Below are 15,465 nucleotides of genomic sequence, written 5' to 3'. Positions count from 1 at the left end.
AAGATTTCGTTCCAGTAGATGCACAAATAGAGTTTCATTTATTTCATATCTACCTATAACTTCAATACCAAGGTAAACCAGATAAGTACATTCTAATTACATATTAGCTCAAGTAAGTAAACTACAAATGCATCTTTTATTGTAACGAAGGAAAGAGATTCGTATTATTTCACGTGTGTGTTTTTATTTTATTTTATTTTATTTTCAAGTAAAAGCTTGTCCGATTTCTCGAACAAATTGTTGACACGTGCAAATTGTAATTAGAAACCTATATTGAATATGTATACATACATACTTACATATATACTTGATGTATATAAATAATAATATTTCGATTTTATAACGTCCACATTTTAAAATACATAGAAATTCAAAGTATATAAAGTATGTTATATATCTTAATATTTGACATATACATTTGCACAATTGTTTTTTGTATTTCTATGAATTGTAATGGTATTATGATACTTTCTATGGTAGGAAACACCCAGTATACGTATACCTAGTAAAGTACCTCCCAGTGTTTCCTCCTCCAGTTCTTCTCTCTCTCTCTCTCTCCTCCATCCAGTTCCCTTTCTCTTCTTCTTCTATTGCTTCTCCGCCACCTTCAGCATCTTCTTCCTCGAGTTGGACTCTTCTTTCTTTGGCTCGCACGCTTCTGGAGTACCGGCGCGTCTCAAAGCTGGAGGTTCCTACTAAATAACAAGTGCTTAGATTTACCTAGACAACCTTCTTATTTTCTTTGTCATGTTCACGGTCGCCTGCCAGCTTTCCCGATAACAGCCGCATCGAAATGACGTCCCAGGGGTCTTCGATAGGCACCGGACCCAATAATTAGGAGGAATATCGACAGGAGAACCGCACTGGTTCTCCAATGAACGCTCTCCTTTAACGCAATACCTACGGCGAAACGGGAGTGTCGATGCGCTCTGTTCTACTTGAACACGTACCACTGACAGAGACGCCATCGCGAATCTTCCCTTTTTTCCTCTCCTGACGTTGAAATCGCCATGATAATATAGCGAATTTGATTTAAGCTCGCGAGGCGAACCTTCATTGCGATCGTTATGTAAAAAAAAGAAAAAAAAAGAAAATAAAAGGACAACCACCATGTCCTGCGATTTAGTGTGATTAACCGTGCACTCGGAACACTTTATGCCCTTTGGAACGAGAGATTAAAATTTTACGTCTTCTCCGCGTATCGTTTGGAAACTCAAACGCCTGAAAAATGCGAAAATGTTTACCAAGCCCGAAGAATTCCGATAAACTTTAAAAACCAGCTGAAAGCTTTAACTGATGTGAATGATGCTAGAAATGTACAAGTCCATGATAAATAAAAGAAAAATTCCGATTATGGACATTTCTCTCTATAATTATATTTTCCGTAACCTACAATTTATCTCTATATCAAAGGTCAACGTTTTTGCAACATCGGGAAATTAATAGATACGAGCATCTTCATGTTTTCAAATTAATTGTAAATCTCCAATTTTACCCCGGGCAATAACAATTCGTCTCGAAAGTATCCTATCGAAATTATGAGAAATAGAAAAAGATAGCTTCGAAGCTGGAGAATTGCCTTAATCTATTTTAAGCCATTATTTTAAGTACTACCTTACGTCGATATGTTTCTCTCATCCTCATATCCTCTAGTTGTTTTCAAAGCAGATCTCAAACGCAAACTTAATTAATAAACAGTATTGATTATTTTGATAAATTTCGTACAGGCTATCCCATTTTAAACTTTCATTTGCAAAATTTGTACACAGCTTGAGAGATGAATGATTTTTGTTAGAAGTTAAAGTCATTAACAGAGTGATCAATTATCAATTATGTTAATTGGTAAAATTTATTTGTAAAACTTTCATTACTTTATTATGAAATTATTAATGCCGATTACTTGTAACTTTGTAACAAACGTGTTAAATTTACAAAATCTAACTAATAATGCCAATTCCATCGTGAAAAACCGTCCACAAAATATTCGATGCATCCCGATGTTTTTCCTCTTGAATGACCTTGAGCATCAATGCGATGCTACCTTTCGTCCTTGACTGATAGTTCTACCTCTTCGAAACTTTTTCTGGTAATTTGTTGGCAGACATCAGTGATCCGAGCAGCAGATTTTTCTCAGCGAACTTTATGTTTTACAAAACGCCACAAGGAAAAAAAAGTAAAAACATGAAATCTGGAAATCTCGGAAAGGATATTCTACGTCCTCTTTCTATCCAACGACCAGAAAACATGTTGTTCAGCGTTTCTCGAACCCTGCGGTCGTTATGACCAGATGCATCATCATGTTGAAACCACATCCGTACTCTGGTAGCGAGTGAAACGTCTTGCAAGACTTGAAGTTCATTTTGAAGTTACGAAGTTTCAAAGTATGGAAACTCTTGTAGCCGTTTAACGAAGGGAAACTTTAAATGATCTTGAAACACTAATAGAACATAGATCGATGAATTCCTCCTGTAATGTTGTACACTATGTCACACACATAAATATATAGAGTTCCATTTAAGTTTTGTTTGTAACGTATAAAAACAGAAATAAAATGTTATAAAGGATGTAATTCTCAAAAAAATGAGAAATATTGGGAGTAACTACAGCTTGATAAATAAGCGCGTGCATAATATCATATCTGTAAAATGAATTAATGTAAAGTATTGACGTAATTGAATGTTAATTTCCCTCTGACAATTAATAATATCGTCAATATTTGAAAGTTCTGAACGTAAACTCGGTATGTCAATAAATATTGGCAATAGTGTATTGACAATAGATATTGATCCTTTTAGTTGAGAACCTTGAAATATTGACAATATACAGGGTGTCTATTCTATCTTGATACAGTGAAATATCTTTAACTGTATCGAGGTAAAATAGATACCCTGTATATTGATAGTCTAAGGCCACTCTAAAAGTCGTTTCTCTAGTGTGTAGGTTAAATTTTCTCTTTTGTATTTTTAACAAGCGCACGTCACACACGTTTCTAACCATACATATAGAGTTAATTTCCTAATTTACAGTATATAGATAAAACAGTATTTACATGTTAATTAGAACAGTATTTACATCATGCATTCTGTTTCTAACTGTTCATAGCATCCCTGAGTTTAGTTGACATCTCTATATTTAGCACGTAAGATTCCGTTACGCCTTGTACTTCGCCGAAGTTTTCTACGAAACGGTAAGCGTTTGTTTCCATTGATGCGTGAGAGACATGTTCGCCAAGCCACGTGTGGCCTAATGCCAGTGATCAAATGGTTACTATAAATTTCATATTCACAATAAATTCTCAAGTTTGGTTAGTTTCCCACGTTCTTTATTTTAAAATATTTATATTGAGTAAAATAAGCGATTGTTTGTTACCTAAAGCACGAGAAACGTAAATGTCTATTTTCATCATTTGGACTTTTCCTTTCCACTGTACTAAGTTCGCCAGTTTAAGTATCGTATCGTTGGTATTGATACTTTTACTATTGAGATACAATATTTCCTGCACTATTCTCGTAGAATACCATTATCTTAGATTTTAAAAAATGAATTAATATTTGAAATGTCAGTAATAAATTATACGTTCGTTGTTAATATTAACTGTAGCTTCCATTTTAGAATAGTTAAGTTGAAACTCGTAAAAGAAAATAACTTGAATTTCGCGCTCGACTTGAATTCATTCACGAATGATATCGTTAAACAATTCGGTTACACAAAATTATTTAATTCAATCTATTAAATGGTGATTTAATCTCAATGTATCTGTAATAATACTGTAGCAAAAATATAAAAATATGTGGAAGTATAAATGCAATAATGATGCCTGCATTTTATTTATGTTTCATTTTTATAATAGAATTACACTTTCATCACAGTGAGAAGTTTTTGTCCATCGTTTTAACTATATTGCAATGACACGCACAAAGCAATACATTTAAGTAATACGTTTAATGCACAATTCAATTTACGAAACCAGCAACGACCAGAGACCAGAAAATACCAGCAACGACATTAGTTCACATTCTCCGACTCTTACGCTTCGGGCTACATCTTATAGCCATTTATGTTATTACGAAGATCAAAGAGTCATTTCATCTGAATTCGTCGACTACAACCATAAACTACTGGGAATAATTGCAGTCGTGCGTAATTTAAGGCTTAATCATACGTGAGTTCAGGATGTGTTTTTCACGCGTACCGTATGAAACATGGGACAAATCACTTTTGCCTGACATAGAATGATGTAATGTTGGTTTAGGCTCAAGCTCCACGCTGTACTCTCATCTCACACGAAGATCTAACAAAACATTTCTAATTTTAGTTCTAAAATGACACTGTGGCACCTGTGCGAAATTTTAAAAGTAAATAATTTATCTACGAACATATAAATAAACTTTAGAGTATTTAATTCTTATTTAATCTTCTTATTTCTAATATAGCAAAAGGAGTTTATCGAAGGAAAAGTTGGAAACTTCATTTCAAAGGGGACATTTTTTAAGATCGTTAGAAGTAGAATAACGCCGTTGAATTTCTCAAGCGTGGAGTTCATGATAAAATTTTAGTATTTGAAATAACTTGTATTTTGAAATAATTTCTCATTTCTTTCCTTTAAATAAAGCAATACGTTGCAGTTATATTTTCCGAAAATGTCGAAAGATCACTGGAAACAAGTGTTTCGGTAAAAGTAAGTAATATTTAAAATATTGAAATTTTATTTAAGGACGCTCACGAAATGAAATAGCATTGTTCTAGGTCTATCTTAAAAAATCCATTTGTACCTAAGCATCCTTTGTACCTTATTTAACCTATTTATTAAGATCGCTTCGTTCAAGGATCCACGCTTCACTACAGCAATTATAACAGTAACGCTTTTATTAAAATTCCGTTATGATAATCCAATTGGGACGAACGGGATGTCTCAATTTCGGTAAATGGCGGTCCGTTAATGGGATTAATTAAACGGGAATGTTTACTCGACAACCGTAATTTATTGCCTTTTCATGATATCCTCTCTTATTTTTCGAATATATAACGTCCATAATTTCGATGAAAAATGCGACCAGTGGCCAATATCGAATCGTTGAAAAGAGATAGGAAACAAGGCTGTCAAGAAAGAATGGTAAAGGAGGGAAATGGCTTTTCATGTATTCCCAGTATTACAGTTCTGAAAATATAGATGCTGGGCTGCAACTAAAGATGTTGAAGATGTAGTCGAGCAGTTGAATACCTGGGTCGCACCCAAATAGTCTTCGATAAAAGCATCTAAGTACTTATCTTCATGTTACGTATAGTTGGATTTCTTTATTCTTTTTTTTTAATTATACGGTTGTTTCACGTGCATCAATAGATCCAGCTGGTTTTCACGAAACGACGATTTTCGATGTATATTATTTGCTTAAGGATCCAGCACACATAAATACAAATGATAATAATGTCAGTATAGGGATTTTTATCGCAATATTTTTGAGGAGCTTGAAAGTGCAATAAAGTGGTAAATGCAAATTTTAGAAACTTTGGGGTAATGGATATTGAGACGTGTCCGGAATAATGTTCATATTTTATCGCTTTATGGAGGGACACGCTGCTAGATGACGTTCCCTGTTAATCCGCTGTATATAACCCCTTCTGGTCCACATTATAACGGCTTAATAGATCTTTTGGTCGAAACGATATTATTGTGAAGCATATGTCATTGTATCGTTAACATAGGACAGCTTAATTAATAAGTGAACAATTGAGTTATTGATTATATACGTTTGCGTTGTACTGGGATTTGCTCCTCTTCATGTTGGTTTTATAAAACTTAGGTTAGTAACGACTTCATTAATACTATAAAAAGTATTCTAATTGATCTAGATGCTGTTTTAAATATTCATCTATTTTATTTTAATTTTATGATTTAGTTTTATGTGAATACTCAGGGATGTGAGAAAATAGAAATTGATAAGGAAATGGTAAACAAAGCTATGATTAAATGAAATGATTTTACATGCACATGCTATTATACTCTGATTTGGAATATCTGAATTTGTTTAGTATAATATTATAATTAATCAATATATTATGTTGAATTGTATATGTCATGTTATATCGAAATCAGTTGTCAATATTGATTTTGCTACCATGGTTTAGCAGGAGAGGATACGATGAGAATAGTTAGTATATGGTATACAAGAATGCCAAATGGTCAGTATTACCATCCAGTACCAGAAAATTTCAAAGAGATTTCGATTTTGTTCTATTAAACATCAAATGCCAAACTATAAATCCTCTTTTACATCCATTAAACATAAAGTCCTGCAAATTATATATTAAATGCAATAAATCCATGATATATGTAATCATATATGTAATTAATAGCAACATATCGATATGCTCGCACGCATACGTCAAATGTTTTCAACCTTTCTCAATAAAATTCTTAAAAACATATATTAAATAAACAGATTGACTCGTTCTTCCTTTTACATCAAGTTACACACTGAATAAAATTCGAAACACATACGCCGACAAATCCAATAAATTATCAAACAGATATTTAACATTTACAGTATAAACGTCTGGAATACTTACCTGTACGAATACCTTTTCACTAATATTTACGGCGCATAAAGTGTTTTAAAACGTCCTGTTTAGTAATTCGTAGCATGTATTATATCTATAACCGCGCGCGCATACGGAAATTTATCGATCCTGTTATTAATTCGATCCCCACCCCATCTCTTGGCCTCTAATTAATTTGATTTTCCAGTTGACTATGTGCGCTATTCACCATTCACTTGTCGGTTTATACGGTGTCACTTTATAGCGGGTGGTTTTTGCCGCGTAAAAGTCCATGTAACAGGTTAACATGCTATAATCTTCGGCCGGGAAAACCAATAAAACGGCGATATCTCGTGTCGTTGGTCGACATTTCATGATGGCGCACTAAGTCACGTGTACATCGGATCTTTTTGCACGCGGCCAAGCGGCCACGATTCTTCCTCCTCCGGTCTTCTCATCAAGTATCGAGCGTGGCTACGACAACCTTCGGCCAATCAAACCCAAACCATCGGCCAAGTTGGATGTAATTATGGGATAGGACGTTAAGGCGGCGGAATTCCGCTTCGCGGAAACACTCTGTGCCGTGCTGTACTAACGAAGTGGCAGTGAAAAACGATGAGAACGCTATAGAACCGTCGCTTGGCGCTCGCCTGCCTAGTATTCCAGTATGTGTAAACTTTGCTTAGAGCAACGCATATATAACCTTCGTGTCTTACCTGAGATGTTTTCCGCGGAAGTTGCCGATGTTTGTTTTGCAGCTAACAACAGCCGATTTACGTGAATCGATACATGATACGATAAAACTTTGTGCAGTCGAGTAAAGCATATTTTTGCTTTGGGAAAACTAGAATGGATTCGGTTACATCCTTAACGCATTCCCGTGGTCGATTGAGTTACGTTTCGCTATATGTTTCTCAGTAGATTTCTTGCGATTTCTAGTAGAAAATCTTGTGTTATGTTAATTGGTGAGGTTGTTTAGATTTCTTTTTTGATTACCGATGGAAGAACAGTTGACCATTTTTATTTAGAAGTATTATATTTATATTACTTTAGTACGAGAAGGTTTTCTAAAGTGAGAGTAATAATAATTGTGACATGGATGATTTATTTCAATGATAATTGCCAAAGTTATGATAAATTAGTTACGACAACATTTTGTTATTTTTATAAACATTCCATTATAATTCGTATTTATGTTTCATATACAGGGTGGTTGGTAACTGGTGGTACAAGCGGAAAGGGGGTGATTCTACGCGAAAAAAGAAGTCGAAAATATAGAATAAAAGTTTTTCGTTTTCGAGAAAATCGACTTTGAATTTTCGCTCGGTACGCGTGTGGTACGTTATAACGGATCTTACTGTAGATCGTTGTCTCGATGGAAAAATTAAAAAAAAAATTTTTTTTTAATTTTTATTCTATATTTTCGACTTCTTTTTTCGCGTAGAATCACCCCCTTTCCGCTTGTACCACCAATTACCAACCACCCTGTATATTAAATAGCTGGTAGAATGAAAAGAGAAATTGTTCCATAATCAATAACATTTTGGAAATTATGGAAACCTTATTTTTATTTATTTTTATTTTAATTATGAGATAGTTTTAATGCTATACATATATCAAATGGCGGCATGAACAATTTACACCAGTTTATAATATTATTATGTACGCAAAATGTTAAATTTGAACATCAGTACCAATAATGTTTATAATTAGAGTAAAGTGTAATATAAACAGGCTTGTAATGATAGAGTAGTTTAAAAATCGCATTTCATATTATCCAACCAAACATTTCTAGTAAAATTAGGATGAAATTATATATTATAGAAATTTTTATGTTATACAAATTGTATAAATTTAGAAATATAAATCATTGCAAAGGAATCGTCGCTAGGAAATAGATAAAAGAAAATTCTATTTTCATTTAGTTTCACGATGTATGATGTCATTTTAGTCTGTATATTTGTCTGCTAAAATATCTTTTTTATTATCCCTAAAGATATGAATGCTAAACCATAAAGAAATTGATTCATTGTTGCGTATCATATTACTTTGATGTATTTAAAGTATGAAATGTAATTTTCTTAATCTTCTTCAGTAGAACTAAACACAATATACAAAATATACAAATTACACAATATTCATATCTATTGGATGATTAAAGATGGTAGAAAAAAATAATTAATATATCGTATAACAGAGTTTTCCTTTTATACATAAAAATTGGAGCTTTATTTAAAATAAACGAAAAACTGCTTGGTCAAACTAATACAAAACACTAACAAAGAAAAATTCTTCCTCCACTAATGTCATCTGAATAATAGTTAGTCTAATAATAGTTGTCAGATCTGTCTCTATATACAATTGATTATTATTCTAATAATTCTAAATTTCTTGATTGAATCATTCATTTTTCTAATACATCGATGATATATTCAGCAATGCAAGACATGGATTTTATTTGTAATACGCATTCGTAGGATCAACTGTCTAAATAACACGATCTTAGAGAAAGGCCAATGAAGTGCAAGGTTTACTCAAAAACAGCAATTTGTCGCTATACCTTTGTATACACATACTTTTATATGTAAAAGAAGAACCTGAAAGTGCCTACAGTGGCAAAACACGAATACAACTCGCGGTTGTGGGCTTTAAAAACGAAGACAACGTACTGGTTGTAAAACTGAGGTCGCTAGTTACTTCCAGGAAGGTTACCAGGTTCTTCTTTGCTGTTTTTACCGACTTTAATTGAACCTTCGTACAACTCAGAAGGTCCATCTATTTCTCTTTCGCAGTATTCCTCTTTCTGCTTCGAATCTTGCCGGCGGTTCACTCTCCGACAGAACTCTACGAAAGAGTTTATGCCTTTATTGCAACGATGCATCTGGTACACGTCTTCCATTGCCGTTTCAGGCTCGCCGTAAAAAGACGATATCACCTACATTTCGTGAATCTTGGTCTGTATCTTCCAAGAACGATGTATAACGTGTGATTTCGTGTTTTCAGGCGTAAAGAAAAGAAAAAGAGGGAGTTTACGTAGACCGCCGCTCGAAAATATTCGGACACTTGCTTGCTATTGATAGAATATTATTAAATAAAAAGTATTTTAATTGTTACATTGAAATGTTGTATAAATCACACAGGTATTGTTGCTACATGAACAAAACAATATGCTTGAATACCTCTTCGCTTCTTTCATGTTTATGCACAGTGCAGGAAAAGAATCGAACTAAAGTTAAAACTGCAACGATAAAAGCAGTTGGCAAATCGTTGCACCGATGCCCTGTGATTTTCTTAGAGGAAAATCACTTCGAACGTTGAATCGTGCGATTGGAAAAAGCCATGTAATGTTCTTATATATAAAGTTAACCTCTCGCGGACCAGTGGTTTTACCGTGAAATCGGCATTTTATTTTACCTTTTCTAGTGGTTTTTCTTGGGTTTGAAACAAAGTTACGTTTAGTTCTTTATTTGTAGAACTTGTGTCTTCAGCAACTAGTTTAATACGGAACATTACTGATATCTTCTTCGTTTTTACTGTTTGTATCTATACTATACTGTGTCTTTTTCTATTATTCATAAATGTTAAAAAATGCACGCACGCATATAAATTTGTGTGTCCTTTAAATCTTTTATTGCCATTTTGAATTTTAGCGAATTTCACGTGATCCTCTGATTTCACTAAATATACCAATAAGTTTACTATAAGATTAATATATTTTTTAAAACTTGTATATACTTGTGTCAAATTTTCTTCTTTTCAAGAAAGATACCTCTTGATGCAGGCTGCAAAGTATTTATAAATTATAAACGAATTCTAAGATTATTGTTAAAATAATTTATTTTATGACTTCGTATAATCATTGTTGCAGATATGATTGTGACGTACGATTAATTCAGATCTCTATTTATCTGAGTGCCTACCTAATGCGTTTCTTATTTTTTTGTATCTTTTGCATAACCATGTATTGAGAAATGTAATTTATATATCTCCAGAAAAATTTAAAGTGAACCAGTCAATTTCTAAGACAATAAATTTCTACTCTGGGTTTTTTCGAGATTACCTCAAAATTTGCCTATTTGATTCACTATCGGAGAAGAAAGACGATAAAAGAAATTTGAATCTGATAAACATCGCAAAAGGACGTGCAATCGTAAATTCGGATCTGATTGAGCGGAAGATACAATCGGAAGAGAGAATCCAGTGGATCGTTTGATGCTCCTGTAAGAAACGGGGAACTCACCTCTGCACTTTCGACCAACTTCTCGAGACGTGGGATTATAGTATACTTTCGGTTCGCTCTCTCTTTTCCCTTTGCCCTCTTTCCGTGGAAAAAGTTCTTTTCTTGACTCGTATAACGTAGGTGGGTGCCGGTGCCCTCCTACCTGTGTTTCTTTCAAGTTACAGCCCTTCTGGCTAAACTTCTGGCCCATTAATTTACATTAGGACATTTTTCAAGAGCCCCCGACGCCCGTGTACCTTAAAATTGGCGAACTCTTCTTTTTCACGGCGCCCCGTACCCTGGAACAGCCCTCGAGTTGTTCGTGTTTCCCTTGTCGACGTTACGCTTGAATTCTTCACCATTAAACGGCGAAGCAGAGAGGACAGGCCATGTGTGTCGGATAACTTTATTAGCCTGTATATCTCGCTCTTTTATTGTTTAGAGGCGTCAATGGAAAATAGTGGCCGACCGTTGTCGCGACTTTTACACGGTGACATTTTTATTGGACGATGACAAAGTTCTCAAATGAATTAGTGAGCAAACTATATTTATAATTCACGCGCCTATCTCGATCGGAAGTTCTGGATAACCAGTTCTATGGGATGAAAGTACGCGAGGGAAAAGTAAAGTGCTTTCGTAAAGCGTACACTTTGATAACTTAGAGATCGTTTTACAATTATGCATGTTCGATAAATTGAATGTTTTTTAGAATATGCTGTTTGAAAGGAAGTGATTATAACACATGATATTAGCCGTATCTATTAGATTCATAAATTAAAGAATAAAGAAAACTGCGTTGAATGTAATAATTCCCTTAGAATTTATCCTTGTTTATCATTTTCTTAAAACAAATAAGTTTATAGAAATAAATCATTTGCTTTTTTTGAAAAGCTCGATACTAGTCACGTATCCAGATATTGAAGTTGTGAAACTTAGAAAATGTGGAATTAGTTAATTTGGCTTCTGAAAGGGGTACATATAACAGGAAAGCGTCAATAGTAGTCACGGCAATTATGGTCAGACATCAGAATAGAAATTGACGGGGAAATGAATGTACAAGAACTTGAAAACTCATTCAGAATTGCGTGAAAAGATTTTTGACACGGGGTTGATATATTTTATAGAATAGCAGATTGAAATAAACATTTTTCTTCCACATTCTCCAACTCCTTAAAGTAGTTTACTATGTACATGAAGAAATCCTCAACTCTATTCTTGTCTGAATTTTACTTGAGGAAGCTTCTCCTTCTATTGTTGTACTACATTTTACACAACACTTTACGTATTATTTTTTTAATGTCTTGATCTTTTTCAATTTTTTAAAAAATATTTCCAGTGTATTATTTAGAGCTATTAATTGGTGTATTAAGATATTTTATTATTGACTTCTTGATGATTGGAAAAATTTAGTGCTGTAATATAAAATATATATTAATGTTATAATATAAATGAAAGTGTTATGTACATGTATCGTATCCCACGAGTAAGGTAACAAGCAATTTAATTTGATTACATTTATGACTAAAATGAATTAATAATTGGTGTTTATAATTCATTCATATCCGGGATATTTCTTACTTACAGGAACGAATTGATTATACAGTGATTACTGATAAACATAATTACCAAATTATTATACATTAGTATTATTATCACATTTTAATTATTTCATAAACGTTAATATATCGATAATGTCAAAATATTCTATTTTCGTAATTGAGTTATTGGAGAGGCTATTTCTCATGAGATTAAGTTAATTATATACACCATTTTGTACTGTACTATTTATGTAAAACGAAATATATATATAAATATAGACATATAGGCTATCTAGATTTGAATTCATAAAATATATATTATCCGTAGTTATAATAATTTTCTCTCATTATAAACTGGTTATCTATAAATACCGGTTCTTAATACGATGCGGCGTGATTTTATGAAAAGTTTTTCAGGATTGCTTTAGGAATGTTACTAGCAATCTGGCTGTATTATAATGTAGTAAAATTTACAATGAAAATTCACATCATGTCATTTAAATACCTCAATACATATTTCATTCTACGATGCAAGGGAATAAGCGATAATAATATATTGAAATTAAAATGATCAATACGTTTTGCATTTAGATCATGTTTTAGGATACTAACCGAAATTAATATGAATATTGACACGTAACTTCAAAGCGTATTCATTGATTTAATCAAAGTCACGCAACTGGGTAATTGAGGTTGACGTGGATATACTAACAATTGAAATATTGTAACCATATTCGCATTAGTTTTTCGTATTACATTATCGTTTCGTTTAAATACGTATATATTTTTGTTATTTAAGTTATAAATGTCTATATTGACTAAACTATGAATTACGATAGTTATTATTGCATTCATTCCAATAAATCTAAACTGAAACAACTAATTATTAGAATCTTATAACAATTATATTTACATTAGCCAATTTTCTAATATTGATAAAAAATTATCGTATTTCAGTTACACACACTCTTTTAATATAATTCCAGAAATCGATGTACATGCTATATTTGTTTTATTTTTTTAACATGTAAATAGAATTCAGTAAAGAGAATACATACAAAAAATCTATCTGTGTCAATAACACGATCTTAGCTAGAAATTCAATTTATTTTAGTAGAAGCAAATTTATATATTTCATTCATATTTATTAATTTCATGCTATTTCTATTTGATTTTATTTAATTACTTATTTTATTTAGTTAATAAATATGATAGGCCTTATAATCTGTATTATTTCTTAGTACGTTAGCGATGCATTATATTCCTAGTACCTAACAACATATTCCAGCACGTTAAGAAATTATTGACTTTATTAATTGATCACTCATAGCTTTCCTTGTTAACATGTATCAGCTTGATGCAGACAGAGTGTAGAGTATATTACATCGGAGCCTAATAGTGACATACATGTAGAATCACCGAGGCATCTTTGTCGCATGTACTCAGAAGATTTTCAAACTCAATTTCCTCGAAAAGGAAACCTGGTATACACTGTAAACCTCTTCGGTTGCAACATAAATTACGTCGTACCTTGCATACAGTGCATACCATAACTATTTTACATTGCAGTTTCAATCAGTTATACATGTTTCTTATTTCACATGAAATAAAATTACACAAAATTTAAATTTAATTCCATTTTGTATCTTATTTTCATTTATTGTGTAGTAATATAAAGCAACACATATATTAATGAGCAACATATTCTACATACAGATTTGTATAAATTTCGTAGCATCAATCCTCAGATATAAAGATCCTTTTTAAATCAAACGATTAACGAAAAATATTTTTTAAGTGAGTTTAATTGAAGAATGTTATATAAAATGTAATCTACAAAAAATCTAGAATCTGACTCATAATAGAAAATGAATTAAAAGAATTCTAATCTGTAGAATTATATAGAAGTTTTATACATATAAAAAAGCTGACAGTTAATAGATTTATCAAACCATTAATATGAAAAAGCTACGAGTTTTTCGGCATAAAAATTTCGTAGTCATAGAATTACAAGTATTCCATGTTAAAAAAAGTACCTTTACAGAATTTAATAGATAACTTTCCATAACTCATGCTATCAAGAGAACTTTTCACAGCTCCGAACCACAGCAATATGCTCGCCAGTAGAATCCAAGCATCCAATTGCTACGAATCATTTTTAATACGTCACGTAGATTACAAATGATCCTATTATCACGCGGAACGAGTTGGTAAATGTTCCAAAACGACATTCCCATTTCTGTTTCAGCACACTCTAACGGGCCACTGTGGAAAGGTGATGGCGGCGAAGTTTCTTGGCGAGCCTTCAAAAGTAGTTACTGGCAGTTACGATCGTACCCTAAAAATTTGGGACCTGCGTAGCAAAGCGTGTAAGTAACCAGTGCCAAACAAATAGTAAGCGTTTAGCGTACATAGTATACTGGCGCACTCTTATCCTTAACCGTAACCAGAACGTTGTTGCGCTATAGACAGAAAATAATGTACGGCATTACCGGTAATCACGCTCCTCATTATTGCCATTAGTCATGAATAATGCTAATATACTTACTAGCATCGTGGGACAATAAAAGGTGCGCGACTCTGCCTCTTCGTATGTACGCCTATTACGAGCCATAAGTTTGAGGCCACCCTTAACTGTACTGTACGTGGACGAATTGTTTTGAGAAAATTGAACGACTGTTACAGAGTTTAGTAACGACTATAAAATCAATCACCGTGTTGTAGGTTTGCGTAGAAACATGAAATAAATTGCTTAATCCATTATTTGTTATCTCGTATTACAGAGTCTATAAATGACAATAGAATTAATTAATAGGGTGCACTCTATTAATTATATTATTTATATTATAATTTGTATAATATACTAATATTTAGTTAGTTCTTATATACATTATTTATATTATCTATTAGTTAAATTAGTTAAGTAGTTCTACCTGTAGATAAAAGTATGGATACGTAGAAATATCTTGTAGTAATTTGAAGAAACTAGTTCATTTTTACGATTACAATTATAACATGTAGTATCTCCATGAATGGTTGTCTCTTTTTTTCCTTTACGCAATTGCCTATTTTCTTTCTTAGATAGTTATGTATTTTTTCATTTTTTACATTTGAAGTACTGCGATATTACCTCGTTATCGATACGTGAACTAGATCTTGTTAGTTTAATCC

The 15,465-nt window shown here is 32.6% G+C and overlaps 1 protein-coding gene across 2 annotated transcripts in view; it reads left to right on the top strand.

Moving 5' to 3' along the window:
* LOC138183289 (autophagy-related protein 16-1-like) overlaps positions 1-15,465 on the top strand; it is a 195,511-nt gene that overhangs the window by 146,297 nt on the left and 33,749 nt on the right. For both annotated transcript variants that reach the window (XM_069119987.1, XM_069119988.1), the window contains exon 2: positions 14,543-14,663. In XM_069119987.1, coding sequence (XP_068976088.1) covers positions 14,573-14,663 — 91 coding nt within the window. In that variant the 5' untranslated portion in view covers positions 14,543-14,572. The remainder of the gene's footprint in view (positions 1-14,542; positions 14,664-15,465) is intronic.

This window comes from Bombus flavifrons, chromosome 9, assembly GCF_040668555.2.
Source record: "Bombus flavifrons isolate JBK064 chromosome 9, iyBomFlav1_principal, whole genome shotgun sequence".
Lineage (NCBI taxonomy): Eukaryota > Metazoa > Arthropoda > Insecta > Hymenoptera > Apidae > Bombus > Bombus flavifrons.
Note: the sequence above shows the minus strand (reverse complement) of the source record. Positions and strands in the feature narration are given on the sequence as shown.